This window comes from Patiria miniata, unplaced genomic scaffold (genome assembly GCF_015706575.1).
Source record: "Patiria miniata isolate m_02_andy unplaced genomic scaffold, ASM1570657v1 HiC_scaffold_25, whole genome shotgun sequence".
NCBI lineage: Eukaryota > Metazoa > Echinodermata > Asteroidea > Valvatida > Asterinidae > Patiria > Patiria miniata.
In genome coordinates this window covers 11459017-11486358 of record NW_024037064.1, presented here as the reverse complement: position 1 = coordinate 11486358, position 27342 = coordinate 11459017, and the positions used below count along the sequence as shown (strand labels likewise).

At 40.7% G+C, this 27342-nt stretch overlaps 3 protein-coding genes across 6 annotated transcripts; all 3 read left to right on the top strand.

Annotated features, from left to right (window-relative positions):
- The first annotated feature begins 725 nt into the window (after window positions 1-725).
- LOC119733286 (alpha-protein kinase 1-like) lies at window positions 726-9952 on the top strand. 3 transcript variants are annotated; one of them, XM_038206889.1, is made up of 4 exons: window positions 726-964; window positions 5294-5377; window positions 5975-6036; window positions 7238-9952. In XM_038206889.1, exon 4 carries the CDS (start codon window positions 7259-7261, stop codon window positions 8198-8200), a length of 942 nt encoding a protein of 313 aa, XP_038062817.1. In that variant the 5' UTR covers window positions 726-964; window positions 5294-5377; window positions 5975-6036; window positions 7238-7258; the 3' UTR covers window positions 8201-9952. The 3 variants fall into 3 exon arrangements, with proteins under 3 accessions (XP_038062817.1, XP_038062815.1, XP_038062816.1); XM_038206887.1 differs by lacking the exon at window positions 726-964 and adding an exon at window positions 2188-2317; XM_038206888.1 differs by lacking the exon at window positions 726-964 and adding an exon at window positions 2188-2317 and having other exon boundaries at window positions 5972-6036.
- A 2481-nt stretch (window positions 9953-12433) lies between these two features.
- Window positions 12434-15017, top strand: LOC119733230 (alpha-protein kinase vwkA-like). 2 transcript variants are annotated; one of them, XM_038206817.1, is made up of 2 exons: window positions 12434-12564; window positions 12852-15017. In XM_038206817.1, exon 2 carries the CDS (start codon window positions 12863-12865, stop codon window positions 13937-13939), a length of 1077 nt encoding a protein of 358 aa, XP_038062745.1. In that variant the 5' UTR covers window positions 12434-12564; window positions 12852-12862; the 3' UTR covers window positions 13940-15017. The 2 variants fall into 2 exon arrangements, with proteins under 2 accessions (XP_038062745.1, XP_038062744.1); XM_038206816.1 differs by having other exon boundaries at window positions 12847-15017.
- A 2926-nt stretch (window positions 15018-17943) lies between these two features.
- On the top strand, window positions 17944-26766 carry LOC119733229 (trafficking protein particle complex subunit 4-like). The gene is made up of 5 exons (XM_038206815.1): window positions 17944-18228; window positions 19919-20093; window positions 21782-21885; window positions 24253-24379; window positions 26392-26766. The coding sequence occupies exons 1-5, from the start codon at window positions 18054-18056 to the stop codon at window positions 26471-26473; spliced, it is 663 nt and encodes a 220-aa protein (XP_038062743.1). The 5' UTR covers window positions 17944-18053; the 3' UTR covers window positions 26474-26766.
- Window positions 26767-27342: the final 576 nt, after the last annotated feature.

Sequence of the window (27342 nt, the reverse complement as noted above, 5' to 3'; positions counted from 1 at the left end):
AGTTGTGAGAGTTATTAGTCAGTGAAAAAAACGTTAACGTGAAAATGTTAAACCAACCTACACGGTGAACAATAAACTGTGTGCCTTTCGAAAATTTCATCAAAACTTGAGGGGAAAGCATGTTACAACCTGACGCCTCTTTTTTTCTTCATATATCAGCTCAATAAAGGTGAGTCATTGCCACAAAAGACATGAGTCTGCATGGGACCAAGAAACATTCTTTTACAATTTTGTAAGGAAATACCTCGAAGATATTCTTGACTTTCATATACTTTATACACAACCGCTGAGGTGGCGTCTGGACTCGGCAAAATGTAAAAGAGTGAATTAAAAAGTCACTCTCTAAAAAAAGTGAATCCCTTATCAAATCCACTCCAAAATCACTCCAAAATAATAAAAATTAATTAAATTTCCACTCTTTCGTGGAGCCATAGGTGCATCGAAAGAGTGGGAATTTCACTGCTTGGAGTAATTTTTCACTCGTTTTGGGAGTGGTGGCAGTGGTTTTTTCTTTCATTTTGGAGTCGTTTTGGGGTAGTTTTTATGAGGGCTGCACTCTTTTGGAGAGTGACATTTAGTTCACTCTTTTACAATTAGAGAGTACATTTAGAGAGTACGTTATTTTCATGCAAGTTCCTTTTGTAACAAGCCGCACATGGTGTGGATGATACTAATCTGCCAGCTGCTGTTGGGCATGTTCATTGTTATAATTTCAATAGAATTCTTTAAATTGTGCTTTGTGCATTCAACCGTAAGTGGACTAGGTCTTTGGCAAGGAATATCTATTGCCATTTCTTCCTGCATCTTTTTGTGACCATAGCATTTTGTATTGAGTTTCTTCCGTGATTTGGCCGGCCAAGTTGAATTTTATATGACTCGTGTGTACATCACTACTTTATATTTTAGTACAACTAAGGAACAACTGGGCTTGTGTGAATGTCCAAGGAATGGAGCTCCTATTACGGTAGGCTGTACTTTCTGTTCATTAACTTCTCAGGGATTATATTTATCGAAGTGTGTAATCTGGTTGGTTTAAATGTGGTATTTGGTTAGGTTAGGTTACATGCACTGTTGTGGGACTTTATGCAAATCTTTGAGGAATAACAAGGCTTTTATTTTACAGCTTCACTTTTGTTTTTTCTTCGCATTTTATTTTTGACGTGTAAATCGAGATGACTGTGATGTTTTGCTTTTTAACTGCACTTTTTTTTAAGGTTTATTGGGGGACTTCATGTAATTCCATGCACAGTCGAGTCTCGTTGGTGCAAACTCGTTCGAACCTAGCCGGGTTGTTTGTTGTGTCAGAATTTTGTATTAGGGGGAACATCGGTCCCATGCGTTGTGCACATGGATGCACAGTCGGGACCAATGCCTTATGGTTTTTTTGTGTCCAGAATTTTGTGTTGACAGAGTTTGTACTTACGAGAGTCGACTGTGATAATTGTATAATGTGCAATAAGTGTTTTTATGCTCTCTGTTAGTTATTACTCATACTGTTTGTTTTGTGTAAAGTTTTTTTTTCTTTAAGTCTTGTCTATATTTTTGTAATTCTATTTTCTTTGTTTCATTCTGTTTTCATGTAATTTTAATGTGAGGGCTCCTTTGGAAAGCATTTTTTTTTTAAACTGAAATGGACTACCCTCGTTAAAGTTTACAATAAGTAAATAAAAATATAAATAAAATAAAATTGGCTTGTACGTGTCATTTGTTTCACTGTTCAGAGTTGGATTCACATTAGGCATGTAATTTGAGGTATTTTTTATGCACAATTATTGCCACTAATGCGATTATGGACCACAATAATTTACACATTGTTGTGATATAAACTTTACAACTTATGTTTTCCGAAGTGTATATATGTATTCCCAGGGTCAAGCCCCCCCCCCCCGCCCCAAGTTTTGTCAAAATTATTTATTCATAATAATTCATTAAAAATAATGCGATCGACCCCCTTGCTCTAACAAATTGACAATGTCGAAAAAAAGGCTTTCAACAGCGCCCCCGTTATTTTCTTTTTTTAGAGGGAGGACAATAATGGAGGGACAGGAAGCCAGTCTATAAACTACGCAGAGGATTGCTTCATCACGGTGCGATGGGTTTTCCCATTTGTCTATTTATAGCTCTCTAACAAAGGCTAGAAAGTGGTTGAACCGCGTGTTATATAAGCCCAGATTCGATCGTAGCACATGTACATGATGTAGTTGCCAGAGACGGATGTGCATTTTTTTGAACGTTTTTTAATCACGCTATACTCGCTAGGGAAAAGGAAAAATCGAAGGGGCAACGACAAGACACGTCTTCTGGACGCAGAAATCACGTAAGTTTGGGATAATTTTACAATTTACATCCATATATTGCATGCTGTGTGATAAACCATGGAGCTGTGTTTATAGCTCCATGGATAAACATCCTTTCTTTGTGCACACAAACCATAATGCAGTTTGTACATAAACCTATCGGGTTGAAGTTCCTTGTACAGTGTTTCCCTAGCCCCAGACATGTGGTCAATTTACTGGACTACTTCCGTAAATATTAGGCCACGTACACTTCCACCATGTACAAAACCATGTAGAACTTAGTCAAATTTCGATTTTCACATTAAGGCTTAGTTTGTAGTTTATTTTTGATTTAGAAGCATACTCATCCTTTTTTGATTATAGGCTAATCAGAAAGTGCTGCCTTTTTCTGATGTCTATTTTCGTGAAATTTCCAGATTCGTATGTGCACACGTTTGCGTATCAACATTTCAACATGAAATTTCACGAAAATTAGACATCTGAAAAAAGGCAGCACTTTCTGATTAGCCTATAAAGGGGGTGAGTATGCTTCTAAAGCAAAAATAAACTGCAAACTAAGCCTTAATGTGAAAATCAAAATTTGACAAGTTTAGCTTCATGTTTTTTACATGTTGGAAGTGTGGCCTTTATTTACGGAGGTAGTCCAGTAAATTGGCCACATTTATGGGGCTATAAAGTGTTTCCCCAATAAAGGTGTTATTACTTTGACTCGACATGTGTCGATTTTTTTTAACATTTGGACATGATCTGGACTGATCCAATCAGGATGCCATGGTATGATCACGGATTCTACACACAAGGATAAACAACTGTTCTGAGCTTAAGTACAAAATGCGCTGATCGCAATTGCCTTAATTGATAAGACGCGTGCATTACTACCCGTTGGCGCGTAATCGCGAATTGTCCAGGTGTGCCATTGTGTTGGGTTTTTGCATGACATCTAAAACGGAAATACAATGTATTCACAAAATTGTAGGCAAAACTACTCCTTATGCAAGATATAATTGTTCCAAAATGGTAAACAAATAAATAATAATAAATACTTTAGGATATAACAGATGGTACTGTGCAGTTTTTGTCGTCATAGATGAAGTATTTACCCGGGAATGAAAAGTCAAATTTCGAGGAAAACACCGTTTACCCCAATTTCGTTTAAGGCTTTTATTAAAACAAATTGAGAGAGATATGTGATCCCGAACCGATGAAACAAAAGTGACATTTCATTGTTCATTTCAAAGCTAAAGATGTTATGCTCGGCATTAACATGGTTGTAATTAAGACCAAAAATGTAGGTTCATGAATATTCAAAACAAATAATAAGCTGGCTTGATAGACTTCGACACCAGATCCAGACGCAGAGCCCTGCAAATATGAAAGCCATACCGCGCGCAGCGGTCTTTGTTGTTGACAGTATTCATAGTATTTGCCACCAGTACGGGCCGATGTCTGGGGTCTAACCAGGAGTTAATCCCGTGTAGGATCTGTGGTCTGATACATGTACTTCTCAATAAACGACCCAACAAAAGCATTCGATTTCGACCTCGAAATAGCAAAATTACAAGACGAAAACGCTAACAACAGGCATTTTTTTCTTCACTGCACTTTCTGTGTACAACTTAGTATAGCAAATGTTTCTTTGCCACTTATTGCTTGCCTAGTTTCCTCCTGTCCTGTTTTTTTTTTGGGGGGGGGGATAGTCTTTCAATCCCCTAAGACGTTTTCTTAAGAAATCAAAATAAATAGATGTGCGCCGGTTCCCATGGATCAGTTGCATTATTCAAGGAATTGATTATATCTTAAGGTCTGGGCGGATAATTCTGTATGAAGGACATGTGGTTAAGTACGTGATGGTATTAATTGTTGCCCCTTTTTCTAAAGATAGCAGGGTGATGATTTACTACAGGTCTCACAAGTAGGGTGATGTTCACGTGCGGCTAAAAGCACGGCTGTACTGTTTCGTTCAACCTTGAGAAAGCATTACGGCTTTGGTCCTAGTCCACTTTAAAAGTAGGGATGTTAAATATACACATAGGAAGTTGACTGCTGAAACACACGAGTTGTTAAATTTTGCGTCATGAAACTAAACAGTCAAACATTAAACAAGAACTGTTCTATTTAGTTTATTTATGTAAACAATGTACATGGTATAATGCTGTGTACAGCATTAGTTATTCATTTCGTTCCTTGGAGGCTGATTATATCATGCAGGTTTTATATTCTAGAAAAAAAATATTACTGAAGTCCTCTATATGAGTTCCAAACAAGTCCCAGTCCTGATGTTGTTAAAGAATGAAAAATATATGCAATTGTACTGATATAAAAAGTGTTGTTCAGTACTTGCTGGATGTTTGATTAAAACATCACGTATATCCACATAATTCACAATAAATCTATAGTATCATTACGTATCTGGGTCCTCGTTTGTTTTCAAGGTGTTCAATTAAGGTACACACAGCGGTAAACCCACTATTGTTTTACTATACTCTCGAGGACAATGATATAACACTCCCCCAATCCCACAGACTAATAAGCACACAAACTTACTACAGAGGACCGTTTCCAACAAAAAATCCAACTCCCAAGGATTGAAAGGATCTGTTGTTCTCCCTGTGTGCGTCGGTCCTCGAGGGTTATGTAGAACACGTTATTTTACACGTACATTCACCACTTAGAAAAAAAGTTCTATAGAATTCTTTAGAAAGTTTTATACAGTGCTGTAGAACTGTACAGGCTCGCAAATTCTATAGAGTTCTATAAAATAGTTCGTAGAAAAAGTTCCAAATTTTCTATAGAGCTCTATAAAATGTTTTTTTTTTAAGAAATTGGAGAGAACCTCTATAAAATTCTATACAGTTCTTTATAATATTCTATATAAAAAAGCCTGTATAAACCCTTTGCTCCACAGAAAAGGCCTAATTTCTATATAATTCTGCTGTATCGATCAAAAACTGCTGTATAGATCTCTAGTTTTTTTGTACATATTTTATTAATTTCAGATATTTCTGAGGTGAAAAAAGAACCCGAGCTGAAGAATTCAACAAACAACAGTGATTTGTTGCTCAATATAATCCAAAATTCAGGTACGTTTAAATTGCAGTTTAAACCTAAATTGCTGTAAAGAAGGTTACTTCTGAACGCATTCATTTTTGTTAATCCCAATTTGAGAAATAATTTGTGGAAGCGACACCCAGGCTTTGCATTTAACGAATACAATTGTTTTCATGTCAAAGTCAGTGGTCAGTGATCCACAGTTTGACTGTTGACAACGAACAGTGTTTATCTTTCTTCAGTTGAAACAAAACGTTGTACAACTCAGTTTTCATAGTATTACTTGGTACTTGGTTGGTTCTTCTCCTAAGGACTTCCACAAGGGAGTATAACTAGGAGGCCACAAACACCGGGGCAAACCCCCTTCTCTTAGCAATAAGTGTTACTGGGTTCTTTTACGTGCGTTAGGCCTTATACAACACATACGGGACCTCCGGCTTAAGGGCACAAGGGTCCGGGCCCGGGCTCAAACTCACGCTACTATTGCATCTGAAACACCAGAGCATGAGTCCGGTGCTCTTAACCGCTAGGCCATGCCATTATAATCATAAAATGTTAGTAAATGAATCAAACAAACAGCTTCATTTATTTGTTTACTATGAAATATGCATTTTTTTACCATCCAGCAGATATTTGTAAGCGTGTTCGTGTTGCAGTCTTCGCCAACCGTCCAGTGTGCGCAGTATAGTCGGTGAGTTTGTAAAATTACAAATAGCTCTGTACTTAAAGGAAACATGCAGTGGAAATTCAGTTCTCCTTGTTTTATGCTCATTACTAGGTGTTGCAACAATACATACAAGATCTTAATACTTGTTTTCATTGGAAGTGACCAGAAAGGGTTAATTTTTTCGATTATTAGCAAATCCTTTCATCAATACATGTAAGAGGGCGCTATTTTGCTTTTGTCTCACAAGGAACTCCTTGTCAAAACTGCATATGAACAGTCCAAAAATATGTCCTTCAAAATTACCTACAATAAAAAGTTTGAAGAAATATTTGCCACTACCTTTGTCCAAACAAGCTGTTTAACATGATAAACAGGTAAATAGTTTATCATGTTAAACAACTTGTTTGGACAATGTTAGTGGCCAATATTTCCTAAAAAAAATTGTGTGGGTATTTTGGAAAGACAATTAATGTTTGTACTGTTCATACGCACGTTTGAGCAGGAGTACCTTGTGGGACAGACAGAATAGCACCCTCTTACGTGTATTGATGAAAGGATTTGCTACTACAGTGTAATTAAAAATTTACCATTTTCTTGTCACTTCCAATGAAAACAAGTATTAAGCACTTGTTTGTTGCAACACATATAGTAGGCCTAATGTGCATGAGAACAACTTCATGAGCTGAATTTCCACTGCATGTGTCCTTTAAGCGCGTTCATACACAGTTTTAAGCAAACATACATTACTCATATGGAACAACAAAACACTGAACATTAAAGAATAACATTTGAATTAACTTTAATGAAATGCCATATCCTGTACCATCACGCATTCATCACAAGTGTACAAACCTTAACCGATAGAACACAAGACCCCGGATGTCATGACCTGAACTGTAAACAGCTAGGGGCAGAGGTCATGACATCCAAGCCAACAGTGTGGGGGCGCTGTTCCATTGTAATTACTGGCCGCGCGCACGAGATAAATCGCCAAAAATAAGCTGTTTAACAAAAAGGAGAAAACTTTCAACGCGGAATTTACATTCATTGTCAAAATTACTGTGCCTGTTTTGCGTGAAGCACGAAATTCCTCATATTTCAGTAAGCTCACCTACGTGAATTCGCGGCAATCAGTAATAATACCCATCTAGTAACTTTCAGTTTGTTGTTTACAAATATTGTTTGTTCAAAATATTTTCACGAAGCTGAAATGTTTTCATTTCAGACTTATCTAAGTCTTTGCAATATGGGTAGTAGCCAAAGCAACACCTCTGCACTGATCGGGAGAACATCAACGTGGGTGGAGTTTCGAGACGACTGGTTCGCTCAAGGGGCCTCCCGGTATGCCTACAGGGGTACATTTCACGGGGACCCCCACTTTGAAGGGAAACCCTGCGTGGTGAAAGTCTACAAAGAAGAGTGGTATGACCGCCTGTCGGAATATGCCTGGGTCGCGGACGACCGTGCCTATCGCAAAGCTCACGAGATGGCGCAGTTGTTTAACGCCAGGATGCCATCGACCAAACCGATCGAGTTCGTGAAACCTGAATTCACCCGAGTAAGCACCCGTGCCGCGTTCAATTTACTGGGCTTCATTCCATTTGAACGAAAGGTAAAAGGGAAACTCGCTGGCACCTCCGACAGCGTTTCCAATATTATCCCGGCAAACGCTACCCTCGCTGTCGAGCCGTACCTTGAGGGGAAGTATGTCAAATTTAACAGCAACTCTGGCTACTCAGAAAGAGCAGATATCGCCACCCCGGCTGCCTTCAGTCATCTCACTTATCACGAATCCAACGGCCAGGCTTTGGTTTGTGATTTGCAAGGGGTGCGCAGTAGTTCTGGGTACAAGTTCACTGATCCAGCGGTTAACAGCAGCGGCACGCAACTCGGTTTCTATGGCCCTACTGATTTAGGGAAGTTTGGCATTGTAAAGTTCTTTAAGAACCACAGGTGCAATGATATGTGTAGAAGGCTCAGGAAACCAAGAATTACCAACGTTTCTCTAAGTGCTAGCGATATGTCCAATCTGGATAGAATCGTAACCAGTATGCCATCTCAAAGTGCCACATCGTACACGTATTGGTTGAGCGCGGCGTCTGGCGTACCTAACGCTGACGTGAACCGAGTTCACAACAATCTCAATCTGGAACCAATCTATGCGCAACCATTTCAGGCTACAGATTGAACATTGACTAGTCCATTGAAGAACCTGTCCATCCAACACGTAGAGACAGGGGAAAGTGTGTGTCCGTTCTTAAACACATCCAAGGCCTTTGTTCTGGCTTTGTACACATTTCATTTACAGAATGTATTGTTTCAAACGAAATTATTTTATCCGAAAAGAACATGTAAAAGTGGCATGTAAACGCCACACAACTATTCTCTACAAACTGGGCGTTTTTGTGGTATTCTTGCGATGGCGCGTGAGAACGAATTTCGGTGGTCAAAATTTTGACTAATTGTGCCTCGAATCGCACTTGTTCCTTTGAAAACATTTCTTAAAGACGCGTGTGTGTTCATCGGTTGAGTGAATTATAGTGTTTTTAGTTGACAAGCCACCACATTTGTTTTAGATTAATCAAATTACCACCGTTTTGGGGGACCAGTCTGATGCTGTCACAACCCAAAGATGGAGCCCTTAACTCCATGACTTTATGTATGGCTGGATATAGGCGTACATGTATGCCACAAACTGTTCTCCACGTCCGATGTAAACAAACGTGTTTTTTTCGTGTTCGTGTTCGAACTTAACGGAAACATTAGTTTAGTTTTTTTATTTCAACCAGACCTTAACTTCAATTATATATAGCAATCCAAAACATCCCATGCCGTATATGCCCTTTGAAAATGTTCTTTATCCTAATTTTGATTCTTGAGTATTTTATGTTAACGGAAATAACTGGCGTTTTTATACCGGCAGTTACGGGTTCCTGAAAAGATGGTGATCGTATTATTATCGTTTCCGTTTGCAGTAACACTATGGTAATAACTACTGTCGCTCAGTAGACATTTAGTTCTGATAAGAACTTGCCCTGCTTATTATCAACTTTCGCCAGTAGTCTCCTGACGATGACAAGAGCAGGCTAGTCGAATCGTTGAGACCAAAGACAAGTTCTTTTAGAACTTAAAGCAGGACAAGTTCCTATCAGAACTAAATATCTACTGAGCGACAGTAGTTATTACTGCAAACTGAAACGATACTGATAATCCACAAAAATCTTAGACCGTATTACACGGATTTCCCAAAATGTAGCGGTAATAGACCTTTTACGTAGCAGCCATCTTAGAGGAGCAGTGCCTTTGTTTTGCTGGAATGTTCACGCGTGAACGTGCTGTGCATTCATTGCAACCGATCAAGGATACCACACATGCCCTCTAATGGCCACTACGCATATTGAGGTATATTTGCCGTTCTGCAAAGCAATGTAAAAAAACAAAACGGGGTTGGGTCGGGGTGCTGGTGGCGGCACGCAAGCAGATGGTGCAAGTATTCATAAGTATTCATTCATAGGCAGACTGGTGCAAATTGTTCATTTGCTGATAAAAGCACGGAATTCGGCACATCGCAGGATTTGTACTTAAATACAGGTAGAATGACAAGCAATTTTTCAAATTGGCTGCCATTGCATGTTATTCTTCCCATATTTTTTTCAAAGGACAGATCTGCGATGGCCCTATAGCCAAACAACCTTCATGGCATACTCTGTGTGCCAAATTCAATGCTTTTTTCATCAAATGAACAACCCATCACAAATCTGCGGTACTAATAGAGGCAGTTGAGAACAAGGCAAGTGCGCGCACGATGGATAGAGCAAGTGGCGTATACAAGTGAGGACGGTGTCACAATTCGGGCGATTCACAATGCAGTGCGCCGCCATGAGTTTGCCACGGAGAGTTAATTTTTCAAGTTTACGGTCGACAAAACATGGCCCATTTGAATGAGTGTCGGTAGACAATCATTGAGCTAATATGTCATAGATTGGGGCATAAGTGTTCTGCCACCTTACAAAAAGCACCATATTGATAAGAAAAGAAATGGGCAAACAGATCCTCGAATCATACGCTTACGAAACCACTGACCGGAAAAATAAACAATTTCGAATGTTCTGCGCTGTGAATTGTCGACCATCTCCCACAATGCACTGGGGAAAATGAACTCTCCCGTGGCAAACTCTTGGTGGCGCACTGCATTGTGAATTGTCCGAATTGAGGCACTGGCGGACTGGTTTTTATGACACACTACGGGTAAATCGGGTTTACCGCAGAGATGTTAAACGGGTCCTCAGATTTCTTGATTCCTTAAATTGGGACCAATTAAGGCAGTGCCCAAAACTATAGTTTCTTCAGCAGCGAACGACAAGCACAAAAAATAATGTATATACACCTATATTAAGATTTACTCGTCCTCACCAAGTCTTTGCATTTACATTTATCTTTGTTGTTTAATTAATCCTTCGTGTACCTTGTAACTTTCGTAAATAGTAGTTTTTAGTACTATTAGCAAAGTATATCTTGTATTGTTTTTTATCATTGTACAGTTATTGTAGCTTACGAAGTTTTTTTAGTTCTTGTAAAGCGTTTTGCCATCCTCGATATAAGGCGCTTTATATTGTATAGTATTGTTATAGCTCACATTGACTGCTACATTGAGAGATTGATGGGTTTTGTAACGAATTTTTGATTCGCTTCACCGTATTTTCTCGAAAGCGGAACCCAAATCCCAAAAATTATATTTCATATTTAAAAATATGTGTAGCACAGCATAATAATGACTGGAAAGCCAATCATAAGCTACTTTAAGATGAAAAATTTACAGAAATTGCTCAATCCGTTCACAGAATACCACCATTTAAACACAATGACCCTAAAACCTCTTTCGTTCAAAAATGCAATTTCAAGAATCGTCGTCACATTGTCTTCAAACATCACCAGCGATAAAACCTCAGTTTAAAAGTCTAAAATATTCAACAGAGTCCATTTGAAGGCCTGTCTTTTAAAAAAAGGGGATTTTATAAATCAGATTGTTCGCCTAACCAGGGTCGTTAATAAAGACATTGTGTACTGCAGTTGTTGACAGTTGTTGAAACAGTATTCGGTGACATTTTCTTTATTCTTCCACAGTCAGAATACACAATAAGGTTTTTTTACGAAACAGGTTTTAGTGTCATTGCGTTTAAATGGTGATATCTTTGAACGGATTGACAATTTCAGTATTTTTTTCATCTGAAAGTAGCTTATGAAATTGGCTTTATTATTTTTGGTGCTAAATATTTTTATAAATATGAAATATATTTTTCCGGTTTATAGTTTGCCGGTATTTTGTGTTATCTCACTTTCCATTCAGATGCATTAACAAAACACCCAGACAGAATATTTCAGTTTAGTCGGGGTCCCGTTTAACGTCCTGTGAGTGGCTTTAAACCGGTTTCAAACAACCACTGAAAAGTTTTGTAACCAGTTTGTAATAAACGTGGCCCCTGCTTCACGATTGAACAAAATGCTGCTTACGTCTTTGTATGGTATTTTTAAAGTTCATTTTTGCTTTGTTCGCAAAGGTTGACAAGGACCTTATAGTGTACCGCCGCTTTAAGCCACGATTGCCTTGGCGAAAGGCTAGGGGGTAACGTGCAATGGACTTGCATCCCGTCCAGGGGGAATAGAAATATTCTCAGTCGTTTCATGCTACTGATACCAGAGATAAATGCCGGCCTGATGGGCCACATTGGCTTGTGACAGACTTTACTTTTTTTTCTGAACGAGATTTGCTCTCGTTTTTTTTTTTTCAATACTTTCCTTTGAGGCGTTTAAGTATTATGTGTTTGCACTTGCAGCCAAATCAACTGGTCACGTGGCCGACGTGGGAGGCAAGTCCCCTGCTCTTGTCTTTTCATTGTCGGGGCAAGTTATAGAATTGCTTCGCTGGACATGCGCGTTGACAATCTGGACACAAATTAATGGCGGTAAAGTGAAGGGAAATTCCCTATGATGTAAATCAATAACTCCTGTTAGGCCAAAAAAAAAAAAGTCTCCGGTTTCTGGTATGCGCGCGCGTCGCCGTAGCCATGCGCGTCGGCAAAATGAAACAGTTTTTTTTTAATGAAAGATGATGTCCAAAACCGCCAAACTCACTGGTTTGACTGGAATACTGCTGCTACACAATTTTAATGTGTTTTTAGATTGGGTTATGGTCGAGAATAAGCTTTATGTGGCTTCTCTGGACTCCCATATTTGCACTAAGTTTAGTCGGGCACCATTTGCAGTCATCAGCACACATTTGAAGCAAAAACATCAGGTAAAAAAAATGAAAAAGCCGCGTCGCCGCACCACTTTTTGGGCAAGCTCCATACCAGAAACCGGAGACTTTTTTTTTTTGGCCTTAAAGAAAGTTTTTTTTTTTCTTGCGCAATCGCCTATTTCCGTGATGCCACGGCGGGTGGTGGTTTAGTGGAATATTTTTTACTTCATTATGCCGTGGTGTTAGTTCGGTTAACCTCGCTGGTCAAGAGGAGTCACCGAAGAGCAGTTTGTTTGCGTTGAACAATAATTAAGGTAAGTTCTAGGCCTACGCATGCAAGTTAGCGTTACCGGGAAAATGTTGTCTGTCAATACTGTATATGTTGATGTTACCTTTTTTGAACTTGACGGAAAACTTGTTAAGATCTTTTTATAATGGGTATTTTTGTTTTAAATTTATTAAATTTCAATAAGTCGGCCTATGAATATCATGATATTAAGATTGATGTGTCGTTTGATTGGTCCGTGCAAAAACATCGACATGTTCTTTTAAAAATCATTCTGTTTGAGTGTCTTATGTTTTGTTCTTCGTTTCAGAATAGTTGGACTCAAGATGGGCGTTAACCAGAGCAACAGGTGCCTCCCTATCGACGGGACCTCCGTGTGGGTAAAATTTGAGGACGACTGGTTCGCTCAGGGCGTGTCAAGGCTGGCCTACAGGGGCACCTACCACGGTGACCTCGAACTAGAGGGGGAAATGTGCGTGGTGAAACTGTATAAAGAGCAGTGGTGTGAAATGCTGGGAGAGGTAGCCTACAAGGCCGATATCCGGGCGTCTTTCAAAGCCCACGAGATGGCTCAAATATTCAACCGCAAGCATCGGACCAACAAACCGATCCAGTTCGTCCTGCCCAAAGTCTCCAAGATCGATAACTCAGCAGCCTTCAAGTTCCTGGGATTTATTCGGATCCCCAGGAAAGTTAAAGGCAAGTTGGCGGGAACTAAGGCTTCCGCTACCGAGATGATCCCCAAGGGAGCCAGCGTGGCGATTGAGAGGTACCTGGAGGGCGAGTACGTCAAGTTCCTCAGCAACTCGTCCTACGTGAACCACAACGTGGCTGCCTTTCTCCCAGCGGCTTTCAGCCACTTCACTTTCCACGAGTCCCGCGGGTCGATCCTGGTGTGCGATTTGCAGGGAGTGCGCGGTCAACGGAGCTACGTGTTCACCGACCCGGCCATCCACAGCCTGAACAAGGGGATCGGCTTCTACGGTCCCACCGATCTTGGAGTATTCGGCATGATCAAGTTCTTCCAGAACCATCACTGCAACCCGCTCTGCAGAGGGTTTGTGACCCCGGACTTGTCGAACATTCCGAGAGACGCGGCAGCGGACGTCAACCGCGTACTGCAGGCCATCCGCGTGAGGAACGGATCGACGTTCACGCACGAGCTGCAAGGGACCGGTGTCGGCCTCGCCCGCTTAAGTCAAATACAGGAGATGTTTGTTACGTCACAGACCAACGGTGCAAACACCCTCATCCGCAGCAACACGAATGCTCAAGGTAATTCGTCCCGTACTCGGGCGATAGCCAATCCGACAGCCAGTCGCAGAAACATCAGACGCCCAACCCCGATACGAAGGTATTTAGAAGCCCTTGCAAGTCTTGGCTCGCAGGCAAGCCCACGATAATTTTAATCAATTTGAAAAAAGAACACGCCAACTCTCTCAAAATTGGCAGAATTGTTTACAAGTGATGTCACAGTTCCAAACAGTCAAGAAAATGTCTCTATAGACCTAAGTATGTTAAGTTAGGCTAAGCCTGCATTTTTTTGGGAAATCTGTGGCGTCGAGACGCCACAACCGTCCTGTAAAAAAAAAAGAAGTGCACTGTTTTTTTATTCCAGCTAACAAAAAAATGATTTGCCAACCTACCTTATCCAAATGTTTTCCAGAAACAATGTTGTTCATGCATATTTAACCCGTCAATCATCTCAGTTTCACTTACCAATTTCCCGAACTTCCTTTGACAAAAAAGGATTAAACTTGAAGGACCCAGATTTTGGAATTCGTTAGATAAATCCTTACAAGGTTTAGCATCTGTTTCAAACTTTAAGCCTAAATTTAAACAGTTAATTCTCAACAAGTACTCTTGCTCATGTAAAAAAAAAATCTTTTTGATTCTCTTCAAACATTTATGTTTTATAATTCAATTCATTGTTGTAACTCATGTGCTTATCAATCATTTTAACGAATTGTTGTGGTTGGATGTTCATATCTTTGTAAGAATCTAGCATTTGCGTTGATGTAAATTTTAAATTTCACCCTTAGTTCACCAGTTTATTTGTTTGACTTGTCCTTGTAATGTATTTGTTTACCATTTAATTCCTTGTTAATGTTTTGCAGGGGAATCGCACTCCAAAAGCTTTGCTTCTTGCGGGTCCCCTCCATTCCTTCTTCATATTTCTTAACACCACGAAAATGTGTTTACTTTGTCATAGTTTTGTATAATAATCATAAAGTGGCTAATCATTGTAGCTGTACCAATCTTGGATGGAAATAAAGTCAAGCAAAGTTAAAGAATGTATTTACAAAGGCTAAGATAAAACCAAAAGAACAAAACCTAACAACAAAGGCCAATAACCAACTTAAACAGACTCAAAGCCTCAAAACTAGACACTTACAATAAAAAGAGCTAATTAATGTTTCAAAATCTAGGATATGAAAGCCCAATTCATATAAGCTTTCGTTTAGTACAAGAATCATTCAAATCACCTAATATTTACTTTTCAAGTTACGGAATTATAAACACACACCGTTTTAAAGTTCTGTCCACGGATTACACGAAGGTAAGTGTTCTTTCAGCGAAACGAAAACAAATCACATAGGGATGTGTGTGAATTGTTTTCGTTTTGCTGAAAGAACGCACACGGGTTTTTTTTTGTGATGCGTGGACAGAACTTTGAAACGGTGGTTGTGTTTAAAATATCGTAACTTGAAAAGTACACTAGTGATTTGAATGATTGTTGTACTAAAACAAAGCTAATGAATTTGGTTTGCTTATCCTAGATTTTGAAAGTGCTACATGCAAAACTTTACTAAAACAATAGTCCCGACATGTGGGTTTCCCTTTTGACTCACCCTGTATGGTGAGGAATTGTTTAACCTCTTAGAGTGCTTTCTAGTTAATTTGCCTTGATTGTATTTTGCCTGTATTTATGCGCGATTTCTGTTTCCGTTTTGTTATGCATTCTAAAATATCCAGACAGAATATTTCAGTTTAGTCGGGAGCCCGACTTGGTGTGGTTTTAAACCGAAAAAAAATTAAACGACCACTGAAAAGTATTGTAACCAGTTTGTAATAAACGGTGGCCCCTGCATCAGGACAACAACTGTTATTTTCCTCTTTGTTTTTGTTGTTTTGTTTTACTTTTGCTCTTGGGCAGGAGCATACTCTGGAACGTTTTGACCAATGAAGCGTCGTGTCAGTTGTTTCTTTTCTGTTTATTAAGGTTTTTATATCTTTTTGGAGGGGGTGGGTTGCTGGTGTGGCGAGTTTGTTTCTTACTTGCTAATTGGGCCTGCAAGACGATGGAATGGATGAGGATGGGGCGAATATAAAATAAATCAAATTTAATGTAAAGCAAAAAGAATGTGTAGACCTATACTCAGTACTATTATTAAAATACTTTCGCGCCACCGTATCTTATGTGAATTTTCAATAAACTTGGCAATTGCCAGTACAGTAGGCCTATGCAGTAAACAAAAAAAAATCGAATTAAAAAAAATCAGGGCAAAACAAGAAAAGAAACCCCCGAATCGAATCCGCAGGGGGGAAACATGATAAATTAAATACTGGAGTGGTAATTCCATGGGGAACTTCCAAACAATTATTTTTTTTATTCCTTCATAGCCTCCATGTTCATAGTAAGTTGTTCTTCATTGTCACTGTTGAAGACCACCCCGGTACGGGTTGCACAACTATTATCGATTATAAAAGAAGGGAAATCCCCTTATTTGTCCAGAGTGGATTTTGCAATTCGCTCGGGAACAATTAACTGACAAACAAGGTCAGAATTTAAGCGTCCCTAGTTACCGCACACACGCACACATTTAATGCAAAGTTTATTTTGACAACGCTCAAGCCTTTCCTTTACTTGCTACATGTACATTGTTTATTGACTTGGCTCTTCCCAGGATCAAATTGTTTGCTCGGTCATGCGAGAATCACTAGAGCGTTAAAAATGGCGCACAAGTTGAAAATCTCAATTTTTTCAACCCAGATTTTCACTGACTAACAATGAGTGATTAAAATCAATGGTGTTGTGTGTAAAGTGTGTTCCTTGAAGTGACGGTGAAATTTGTCTAGTCTGAAAAAAAAGTCCACTATTAGATAGGCTACTTAATATTGCAAATATTCTAGTGGCACTGGGAAGAGTAGGCCCTACATCTGTGGTCTCGAGAAACTCTTCCGTCGCCGAGCATGTAATAATAACAACAAAAAGGACGAAAAACGGTGTATCCCATTGGATGTTCATGTAGGCCCTAGTAATATGCGAAAATTAGGTACACTGAAAAACTGCAGTGTTAAATTTACACCATTGGTATCTATATATGACCATCTGGTGTTTAATTTTACTGGTGTTGTCCTATACACTGTTAAAAATCCTGGGTCATTGACCCAGAATCTGCGTCTATATCTGCACAGCCCTGTACAGGGTCAAAATTTCCTCTTTTCTGGTCAAAATGATTTTCTCGGGTCAAAAATGACATTTTTCTGGATCATTTTGACCTAGAAAGCGTAATTTTTGTTTAACCCTGAAAAGGACTCATGTGCAGAAGACTCATATCGGGGTCAATTTGACCCCGCAATTTTTAGTGTGTATAGATACCGAATGGTGTTAAATTAACACAACAGTTTTTGCAGTGTAACATGGGTTGATTATTAATATTGAAAGCGGTTTTGTTGGTGTCCGTTTTTGATGTTTGTGAGGCCAATTTTATTGGGGAGTGTGAAGTTCCGGACCCCGTCGGTTTCTATAAGAGAACGAAACTGAACTTTCTCACTAAGCAGATGACGATGACACTCTGCAGGACTCATATTTGGAAAGAGGGGAGGGTTTTGATTTTTGAGGGAAATTATATGGGGTAAAAACGACGATGGTGACACAAACGCGGTCATCCACAAGGTTGCAGACCAGTAAATCGGTCCGATTTAGTACCTACGCCGGCCAAATCACGATTTGCATGCCCTCAAAATCCCTCAAAATCAAGACTTGAACTTGAGGGTTTGTAAAAAATATGGGTGGAAGCCGTGCACAGGACTGTGAGCTTGTAGTTCCGTTCAATTTGGATGAAATGTTGGCCCTTAAAGCGTTCTATTTTGCAATGGAGTGTAGGCATCGTTTTTCAATTTCAGGGGTGGTCATCTTCGGATGGAAATTTCTCCTAAAAGTCATCAGTTGACCCCCAGAAAATTAAAAAGAAAATGAAATATGATGAAATAAGCTTTAATTTGATGCTAGTGGGCCATAAACTTGAGGGTTTGTGAAAAATATGAGTGGAAGCCGTGCACAGGACTGTGAGCTTGTAGTTCTGTCCGCTTTCGGTGCGGTCGGTCACCTTTATTAGTGCGGTGCACCCATAGAGCTAAATATAGCACCATTATTATGGGCCCGTTTCACGTAAAAGAGATACCAACTAGAGAGGGCGCTATTAGGGAAGATGGCGACCACCTCCTTGTAAAGTTAGCGTTTTCTGTGTTGCTGCACCTTTTTTTGGCCAACGAAAATCCTCGAAAAACAAGATGCCAATCTATAGTGTGTACGTGATCAATCGGGCCGGGGGCCTGATCTACCAGATGGACCACACTCAACCGAAGACGGAGGTGGAAAAGACCTTCAGTTTCCCGCTGGAATTGACGTTGAAAATTTACGACGAGCGGGTGGTTGTGTCATTCGGACAACGGGATGGAATCAAAGGTTGGTCTTTCGTTCCCAATACTTTTTAGTAATTACTAGTAGTATAGTCGGACTCCCTATTATCGCGGCATCCCTATTATCGCGGCATGGGAAATTTCTCTTTTTGCGTTGCCAAAACTCCTTCAAGTGGCGCTTATTATCCAGTTCACCAGTCCTCAAGGATTTTCTACCGAGTTCTATAAAAAGGACGATTAAAAAATGTTGTGTCTTTCGGGACTTTTAACGATTTTAACAAATATTAACGTTTTCCAAAACTTGCAAAATTTTCCCTCAACGTGTCTGTTAAAAGGTACCGTTTATATTTTAACATAAATCTTTAATTGTGCTCCGTCCATGAAATGTCCATTGTCTGGTTCCCATTCTTCAGCTGCAAATGTAAAATGAAGTCGAAGGACGATATTTGTAGTGCGAAATCGTAACAACTTTTACGGGATCAAAATGAGCACCGCGCGTTAGCGAAAATCGAACGGGACACCGTGTAAAGTGAATGGCGCCCTCAATCGCCGATCAGTAGACTTGCCTCAGGGATTTGTGTTCTCCTTTCGGGGGAAGGGCAGGGTTTTAAGAAATCATCCTGCAGAAATATAGTCTGTAATCAACTTGAACGTTACAGGGAGAATATCAGACTTTTTCAGGGGATGTTTTGGTCAAACATAAACTATGAACAAAAAAGTTGGGATCATTATAAAAACCACTTCCCACATACCGCGATAATAGGGAGTCCACCTCCGTACGCACACTCCGCGCGTGTCTATTTTCACAGGCATCGTACATGGAAATAACCACACCACTGTCAGATTTTTTTATATTAATTTAAAAAGGAAGAGTTATACAGCACAAAAGACAGGACAATTCAGGAAGGTTAGTGGGCAAACTCTATTCCGAACGAGAAACGTGATAAGTACCGCGATAATACGGCGTTCCATCCTACTCAGTATGGAAAGATTCCCATATCTGGCCATCACTAATTTTTCGCTTCAGTGAACTATCACTGTGATAAGCCTAGGTCACTGAACAGCTGAGTGAAGGGAACAATTAGCCATTTGACCAGAAAGTGTCATGCATTGTTACTAAAGTAATCAATATGTCATAAAAAGTCAAAATTACTAGTCATGCTAGTAGGCCTAGGCCAGTACTACTAGTACTAGCAGGAAAAATATTGAACTATTTTAGTTTTTACTGAGAAAACACTTTTGAAATTTTCAGACCAGTTTCAGTCATAGGGTTTGTGGATAGGGTGACAAGTGATGGCCAGATATGTGAATCTTTCCCTCAGTATTACAGAACAAATGTTGCAACCAGACGCCAATTTCGAAACAGAAAAAAAAAATGTTTGACTTACCTTGACCTACCTCAGACATGTCAGAGAGTATACTTTCATGTGAGACTCAGAGAGAACTGTAACTTTTGTTAAAAGACAGGTTGACTAGGGCCTAAGTCTTTAATTATTTAGACTAATTAGAAAGAATTATAGGCGACTGTTTGGCGAACGTAGTAAATTTTCACATGTCACTGTATGTTTCCACCTTCGTTTATCACATGTCACTGCAGGGAAAAATTAGTGATGTCCATCCATGTAGACCAGGGTGTGTTTTTGATGAAAAACTTCCATTACATTGTATTAACATGGAGTTTATGGGGAAGGCCATAATGAACTGAAATATATTGTAATTGGTTTCATTCTGTACAGTGGGGCACACCATACTTGGAATCAACGGGGAACCAGTGCGGGGGCGTCAGTTGGAGGACGGTCGCGACGTTCTGGAGATGATCGCAAATCCTGACAACTACCCAATCGCCATTAAGTTCGGCCGGCCCAAGCTCTCCACAAACGAGCGCATTATGCTGGCCAGTATGTTTCACTCGTAAGTATTTAGGGGTGTGCATCAGAACCTGTGTACCCGACTAGGAACTGGTTCCGGAACCGGTTCCAGATCATGGGATCAGATAAGTACGGAATATCTAGTTTATATTGGACTGGATTGAATATTGAATACCCAACTAGGAACTGGTTCAGGAACCGGTTCCAGATCTTGGGATCAGATAAGTACGGAATATCTAGTTTATATTGAACTGGATTGAATATTCGAGTATTCAGAATTCAGATCAGGTTTCTGAATATTTACCGGCCTATCAGTTGCTGATCCAGCTTTAAAGGGAAAATACAACATTTGCAAACATCAAAAAATAAAAATACCAAATCATTTTGAAATACCTTGCTGGACTGTTAGTGACTGACAGTGTAAAGCATCCTGTAAAATGGCATGGCACCTGGTATACTGTCATTTTCAAGAAAAGTGGTATTTTTGTATCAATTTCCAATGCTGATCGGCCGATCAGCGTTGGAAAAAAATGGCTTTTTTTTCAAATACTGGCCCCAGTTGACCATCGCACTTGTTTGCAATCGATTTCACACCCATGAACGGGTACAAGCCAGCTAGACTGGTTCCCTGACCTTACATTTCCCCAATATATGTAAACTGCTCTGTTTCTTCTTAAATGGAGTCAGGGAACCAGACTACAGGAAAATGATTGTTTTTCTTGGGTTCTTTTAGCATTTTCGAACCCAAAACCTCAAAAAGTCAATGTAACTACTGGTATATTTGCTATATATTTCTAACCCCCCAATTCCATCCATTTCTGAAAATTACAGCAAAAGCAAATGATCTATTCCCTTTAATTGCACATGTTCTGCACTTTTTTTTTTTAAAGAGGATCGTGTATGTAACCTTCGAACCAGATTGACTACAGATATCCTCCTATAGAACGATATCTTCAAAGGAAAATTGCAACTGCGTGTTCAACACCATCAGGTGCGGGCAGTGTGCAAAATGTTTTAAACACGCACGCGTGTTGCTCAAAATTTGGATGCGCATCATGAAAAATGTTTTGCCCAAAATGCTGATTCCGGTAGCCTTAAGTCAAGTCCCACGCGCCTATACCCGGACCATCCGGACACGTAACGCACCCCGGATGCTGGCACATAAAAAGACTAGCACGAGCGGCGAAGCTATCTCGTGGAACTAATCACTTATTCATTTATTCACGTAATATAAATCAAGCAATGTAAACCAATCATCTAGGTTGTTAGTGACTACTAGCAACAGCACGCGCGCAATGGCGCGTGTGCTGTCTTGTGCTAGACAACGGCTGATTTACGTTAGTAATTCTGCATTTTCATTGGTCAATTCACAACGGGTAATGCATTATATGTCTACCAAATCGGTAGACAAATGTAAAGAAAAACGTAAGCGTTCTCCACGAGATGGTAAAGGCCCTCGTGGCTTTGCCGCTCGTGCTAGTCTTTTTACGTATCAGCATCCGGGGTGCGTCACGTGTCTGGGTAAGCGCATGGGACTTGACTAAAGGCTATAATGTGTACAATGTGTACATTTGGGAAGTGATGTCATTTGAGAGAGACCCTTTAGTAGACAGCCATAAAAACTTGTCTTGCACCGATCATTTGCACTCATTTAGGCTGTGATTACTCCATTGTTTGATGTTGTCGCCCTATTTCCAATGCTGATGTCGCTCTTTTTTCCACATTTCTCAGACTGTATGCCATTGGTTGCCAGCTCTCTCCAGCGCAGAAGTCGTCCGGGATCCAGGTCCTTGAGACAGATTCCTTCAAGCTTCATTGTCTTCAGACACTGTCAGGTCAGTTAAGAGGGGAAAATTGGCGGCTGCTTTTTGTGGAATGGTTCCATACGATAGAGTAGATGGAATACTACCATCCATAAAGTACACATGGATTGTTGGGTTGTGGTTGGAATTTTTGTGTTTGGACATTCTAATGCACTCCAACTGAAGTGAATTGGAGGATGCTTTGGCTTACCAAACAAGTGAACCGAACTCAAGGGTGGATCCAGGGGGGGGCCATGCCCCCCCCCCCCCAAACGAAACCAATAATTTTTTTTTTTTTATGTGACATCGCAATAAAGGCAGGCAATGAGTACACCACCATCTTTTCCTCAAAAAAACATTGGTTAAAGTGGTCAGAAATTGCCTCAGATCGCACCACAGAGCATCTAGAATCAAAAAAAATTTCGGGGCCCTTAAGCGGGCCCCGAACCCCACGCTGTAATTTTTTTGACCCACTTTTTTTGGGGGGGACCAAACATTTGTTTGGCCCCCCCCCCCCCCCAAAAAAAATTGTGTTCTGGAACCATACTTGACCGAACTAGTGTACTTGGCAGAGGCCCCCCCAAAAAATGGAGGTCTCTGGTCAGCGCGCAGGTTGATTTTGATCAGGAAGACCTGAGGAGCTCATTACCATACATGCCTCTGAACTCTAATCATAAGCCAAGCTAATGGTATAGTGGCATATTTTGGGCAGCAAAGCAAAAACTGTAGGACAGTCGCTATTGGCAAGTATAGGGTCCGATTGTGTGACGACAGAGTACCATGTGACCATCCTGTTTTCCTGTGATTGGCCACCGTTGCAGTAGGCAAGCGTTTGATTAGTAACCGTGTCATGCTTTGTAAACTAGTCAGTAGAGCTTTAAACCACAAATTGCTTTGTAAACTAGTCAGTAGAGCTTTTAAACCACAAATTCTTTGTCAAGCAGCATACATGTACATTGTAACCACTTGTGTTGTGCAAGATGGTCATAATTGTGCTGACCAATCACTGGGCGTGTGTTCGGCATATTTCTTCCCGTTTTTGCCATCCATGACAGCTTCAATGGGCATGTGTGGTCTAGCGGTAGGGCACAGCATTCATGTTCTTGAGATTGTGGGTTCGAGCCCCGCCGTGGCCGTGCATGTTGTGCCCTTCAGCAAGGCGCTTCACCAGAATTACCTTTCTCAACCCAGGTGTTAAATGGGTACCCGCATTATTCAATGCTTGAAGGTAACAGACTCGCTGTGGAGGAGGTCTGGCGATCCCCCCACAGCAGCATTCATGGATTTGAGTCTGGTCCAATCGCTTCGAAAGAGAGATGGGCACTCAGTTCCTGTAAACACAGGTTCGTCCCCCTTATCACAGCTTTGAAGGCTTGTATGCCATCTACTTTGTTGCAACGCTGCATTGTATACAGTCTTCGCCTACTTCAATTGCGACCCAGACTTCCTGCCTCCCAGATGTATGTCAGGTCACACGGGTCAGTGAGAGCCCTAACCCTAACCCTGCCAGACTCAACACAGTGCACCAGGTGGAAAAGTCTGGTGCACTTTGATGCATTCAGCTACCAACAGCAGTGCATTAACGGCCACTTCAGAGACAATGAGAGCTAGTCCAATTGAACAATGCCACAGTTGTATCCTGCTGCGTTCGGGGACCACAGACTCTGAGGCAGTTTGGCCTTGAGACTTTTGGCCTGATGGATCTTGCTGCACTGGGCAGGCTTGTCACTTAGACAAGTGTTGCATGTTGCTGCGTTTGGCAGGGTTTCTAGCCAAAATACCCTGGAGGGTTAGGGTTAACCCAGGTTATTTTGTCTAGAACCCCTGCCAAACACACATGCAACAGTTGTCGAAGTGGCAAGCCTGCCCTGTTCAGCAAGATCCATCAGGCAAAAAGTCTCAAGGCCAAACTGCCTCAGAGTCTGTGGTCTCCTAACCCAGCAGGATACAAATGAGACATTGATCAATGGGACTAGCTCTCAAATGTCTCAAAAGCAGGCCTGCTGAGAAGCTGGCCGTTTATGCACTGGTGTTGGTAGCTGCATGCATCACAGTGCACTAGACTTTTCCAACTGATGCACAACTGATTCCAACTTGTGTCTGGCATAGTCGGGATTAAAGTGAATTTGAACACGTGATAGAGCAAGTTGTCGTGTGCCCGGCAGAAGGGCATATGTGCATATGCCCTTACATGTATGCAATAGCGCGTAATGACCAAAATGTTCCAAGCAAAAGGGAAGAAAACTGCATCTATTTGATTGAAAATACGGGCAGGGGAACAATGAAACCTTTCAATGCAATTTTCTTGAAAATGATTTCTGCGTCAGAATGCTCATATGCCCTTCTGCTGGGCACCCGACGAAGTGTTCACATGTAACCTTTTGGCATGTTTTCCTCCAGGTATCAAGCTCATAGTGTTGGCCGATCCCAAACAAGGCGGCGTCGAAGCTCTACTCCGGAAAATCTACGAGGTGTACTCCGATTTTGCCCTGAAGAACCCTTTCTATTCAATAGACATGCCCATAAGGTAAGCTTTAATATTAACTATGACTCCCTGGGCCTTTTTGCTAGGATGTAGCCTCAGTCCTGCAAATCCCCCAATTGGGCTCATGAAAAAATAGCATGGCCTCAATCCTGCAAATTCCTCCATCATTTCTCGATTATGGTCCGTGGGGGGATGACCACTGCCTGAATCCTGCAAAATCCTGCGGCAGTGACTGTCAATATGTTGAGGCTTTGCCATTGACATCCTGGAGCAGTACGGATGATTTCAAGCATAATCCAGGCCTATATTTATGCATACACTGTAGTTGAGCAAAAATAACACAAGATCTGGCCCAAGACCTTGACATAGTGCATCCTATGAAATTAGTAACGCACTTTTGCCATGTAACCTCAATCCTCCAAATTCCTTAACTTTGGCGAAGAAGTTTTTGAAGGATTCAGGGTGGTTTGGGTTAATGTCATCTCCTTAGCAATTTCATACAAATTGAACATTGATCAATGTGTAGAAAATGAATGAATGCACTCTCTGTAGCAAGTAAATGCCGATGGCCTCTGTGTCCCTCAATCTTTCAAAAATCCTCCAAAACTTCCTGGTATGTAGAGCCTGATAGTACGCCATTTTGTCTTTGCGGTTCTGGACCCTGTGGGCATTTTACATTGGATTGCCCTTTCTCTTGCTATAATTTCTGACTGAATGATTTCTATAAACCGCAGGTCGAGGGATGTGCATTTACGGGTAGTACAGTAACCGGTTATCCGGTTGAGAAAAACACGGGTACCCGGGTACCTGTCAAAGAAACCCAACAACAAACATACCAAAATTCAAATCTCGGAAGTTGCTTTTGTGAATGTTTACAAAGGTCCACACGATAATACTACCTCATCGGCATATCAGTACAGCAAGATACAAGTGTGTACAGTGAGCTTCATAGCTTTCGCAAGTGTCATAAATGTGAAATATGTTTTGTTTTCCCATATGGCCTGGTTTTCATTTTGAAAATTCCCCTACAAATGACTTCAAAACCTTTCTTTTTCAGTGTCTGAGAAGTAACTAAGTAATTTGTAAAGCTGGTTACGGGTACGCGATCCCATAATCAAGAACGGATTCCTGCCATTAACGGTCGGGTACTCGGGTACCCGGTTCCGATGCACAGCCCTAATCATCCGTAATCACCCCAAGAACATTCATCTTGGATTTGAACTTGTATTACCTTTTATATCCGGCATGTTGTTCTCCTTGTTCGATCACGTTTGTTTTCACATCACGTACTTACGTGAGAACGAAAACGATAATGACGCGAAGATTCACCTACCTACAGCCGATGGGTTCTAGGTTTAGTTAGGTTTGCTCGAATACAGTTCTTAACAGTGGTCATTTTAGATTTGTTTGTAAATGATTATAATACATGTGCCTTCAAAAAAATTGTGTCTTAAAAAAGACAGGAAAATCCATGTACCAAAAATAATTGCATAGAATTTTTGCACGTTAGCTCTTTCGCTATGGCCAGTTGCTGACAGGGGCATACAAGAACTGTACATGTCGTACAGCAAGCAGCTGGCAGTGGCTCGGTGACGTCACTGTAAATAAACAGGGGTATCCCCATGATGTGTGCCTTATTTACATAATCTATATCGTATGACCTCTGACCCTAGTTTGAGCCGCTGCCAACGGCTCTCCGTCTCGCCGGGGTCTGCTGCAGGTTATTTTGAGTAGGTTGTTTACAGAGAGACATTTAAAGATGGCGGCGTCCACATCGACACATGGCGGAATTGCCAGCGATTTATTACGTACAAACGTGAAAAAAAATCAGGAAATTAAATTCAGTAGTGAAAGAGTTAAGTTTCCTATTCAAGGGGTCCAGAAGTGCTCCACTATGGGTCAACGTACACGTAAACAGATTTTCATTGTTGCTCTTCATCATTCGAAACCGATCAACAGCAAGATACTTTTTTTGAGTCAACAAAGCAGTTACAGTCATGAGCAAGAGCGTATTATTCAATAGGAATTACGATTATGTTTTCCTCCATATATAGGTGTCAACTCTTTGACGACAATCTCAAAGCAGCCCTGGAGTCAGCTGAGCGACTGAGCATGTACACTTCAGGAATTAATTAAAGAAATTTAAGAACTTTTTAGTTTTCCGGAAGTTAAATCCACTTGAAAGTGGAGTCTGTATCTGTGGACTTTGTAAATGGACTTTGTGCAGGAATTGAAAACTTTGTGCAGGAGCTGAGGACTTTGCGCAGGCTCTGATTTTTTTTCGCAGGAACTGCAAACTTTATTTGTGAATCAACATGAAGGACTTTGTGCAAGAACCAAGGATTTTGTGCAGTAACTGATGACTTTTCACAGGAACTGAGGAGTTTGTGCCAGAACTGAGGACTTTGTTGTTAACCAAGGACTTTGTGCAAGAACTGAGGACTTTCTGCAGGAAATGAGGACTTAGCGCCAGGAAATGAGGACTTCGCTCAGAAACTGAGGACTTTGTGCAGGAATTGAAGACTTTGTGTACAAATTAAGGAGTTTGTGCAGGAACTGAGGACTTTGCGCAGGAGTTTAAGACTTTGTGTAGGAACTGAAGACTTTGTGTAGGAACTGAGGACTTTGTGTAGGAACTGAGGACTTTGTGTAGAAACTGAGGCATTTCTGCAGGAACTGAGGACTTTGTGCAGGAACTGAGGAGTTTGTGCAGCAACTGAGGAGTTTGCATTCTGTGGTAGCTTTCGAGGATGGCGCTGTGTGGCCTTCTCATGAAAGCCAAGAAAATACTCTGTGTGTGTTGTAATGCAAATTGCATACAACTAATTTCCTGTGCAAAAAATTGTACTTTCATAAACTTATGAGTACATGTACATGTAGACACTTTGTGCTGTTGTCCCAACTGAACCATAAACAACCAAAACCAAACTGTTTCTTTGGTTGCATTTACAAGTAAGTTGTGAATATTTGTGTGTGCAAACAGGAAACAAAATCCAAATTCAGCC

Excerpts from the sequence above, each read along its gene's own strand:
- LOC119733286 (XM_038206889.1), top strand. The coding sequence starts at position 7,259 with ATGGGTAGTAGCCAAAGCAACACCTCTGCACTGATCGGGAGAACATCA.
- LOC119733230 (XM_038206817.1), top strand. The coding sequence starts at position 12,863 with ATGGGCGTTAACCAGAGCAACAGGTGCCTCCCTATCGACGGGACCTCC.
- LOC119733229 (XM_038206815.1), top strand. The coding sequence starts at position 18,054 with ATGCCAATCTATAGTGTGTACGTGATCAATCGGGCCGGGGGCCTGATC. Across the intron at positions 18,229-19,918 it reads ACAACGGGATGGAATCAAAG|TGGGGCACACCATACTTGGA; the intron begins GTTGGTCTTTCG and ends CATTCTGTACAG. Across the intron at positions 24,380-26,391 it reads TCAATAGACATGCCCATAAG|GTGTCAACTCTTTGACGACA; the intron begins GTAAGCTTTAAT and ends CTCCATATATAG.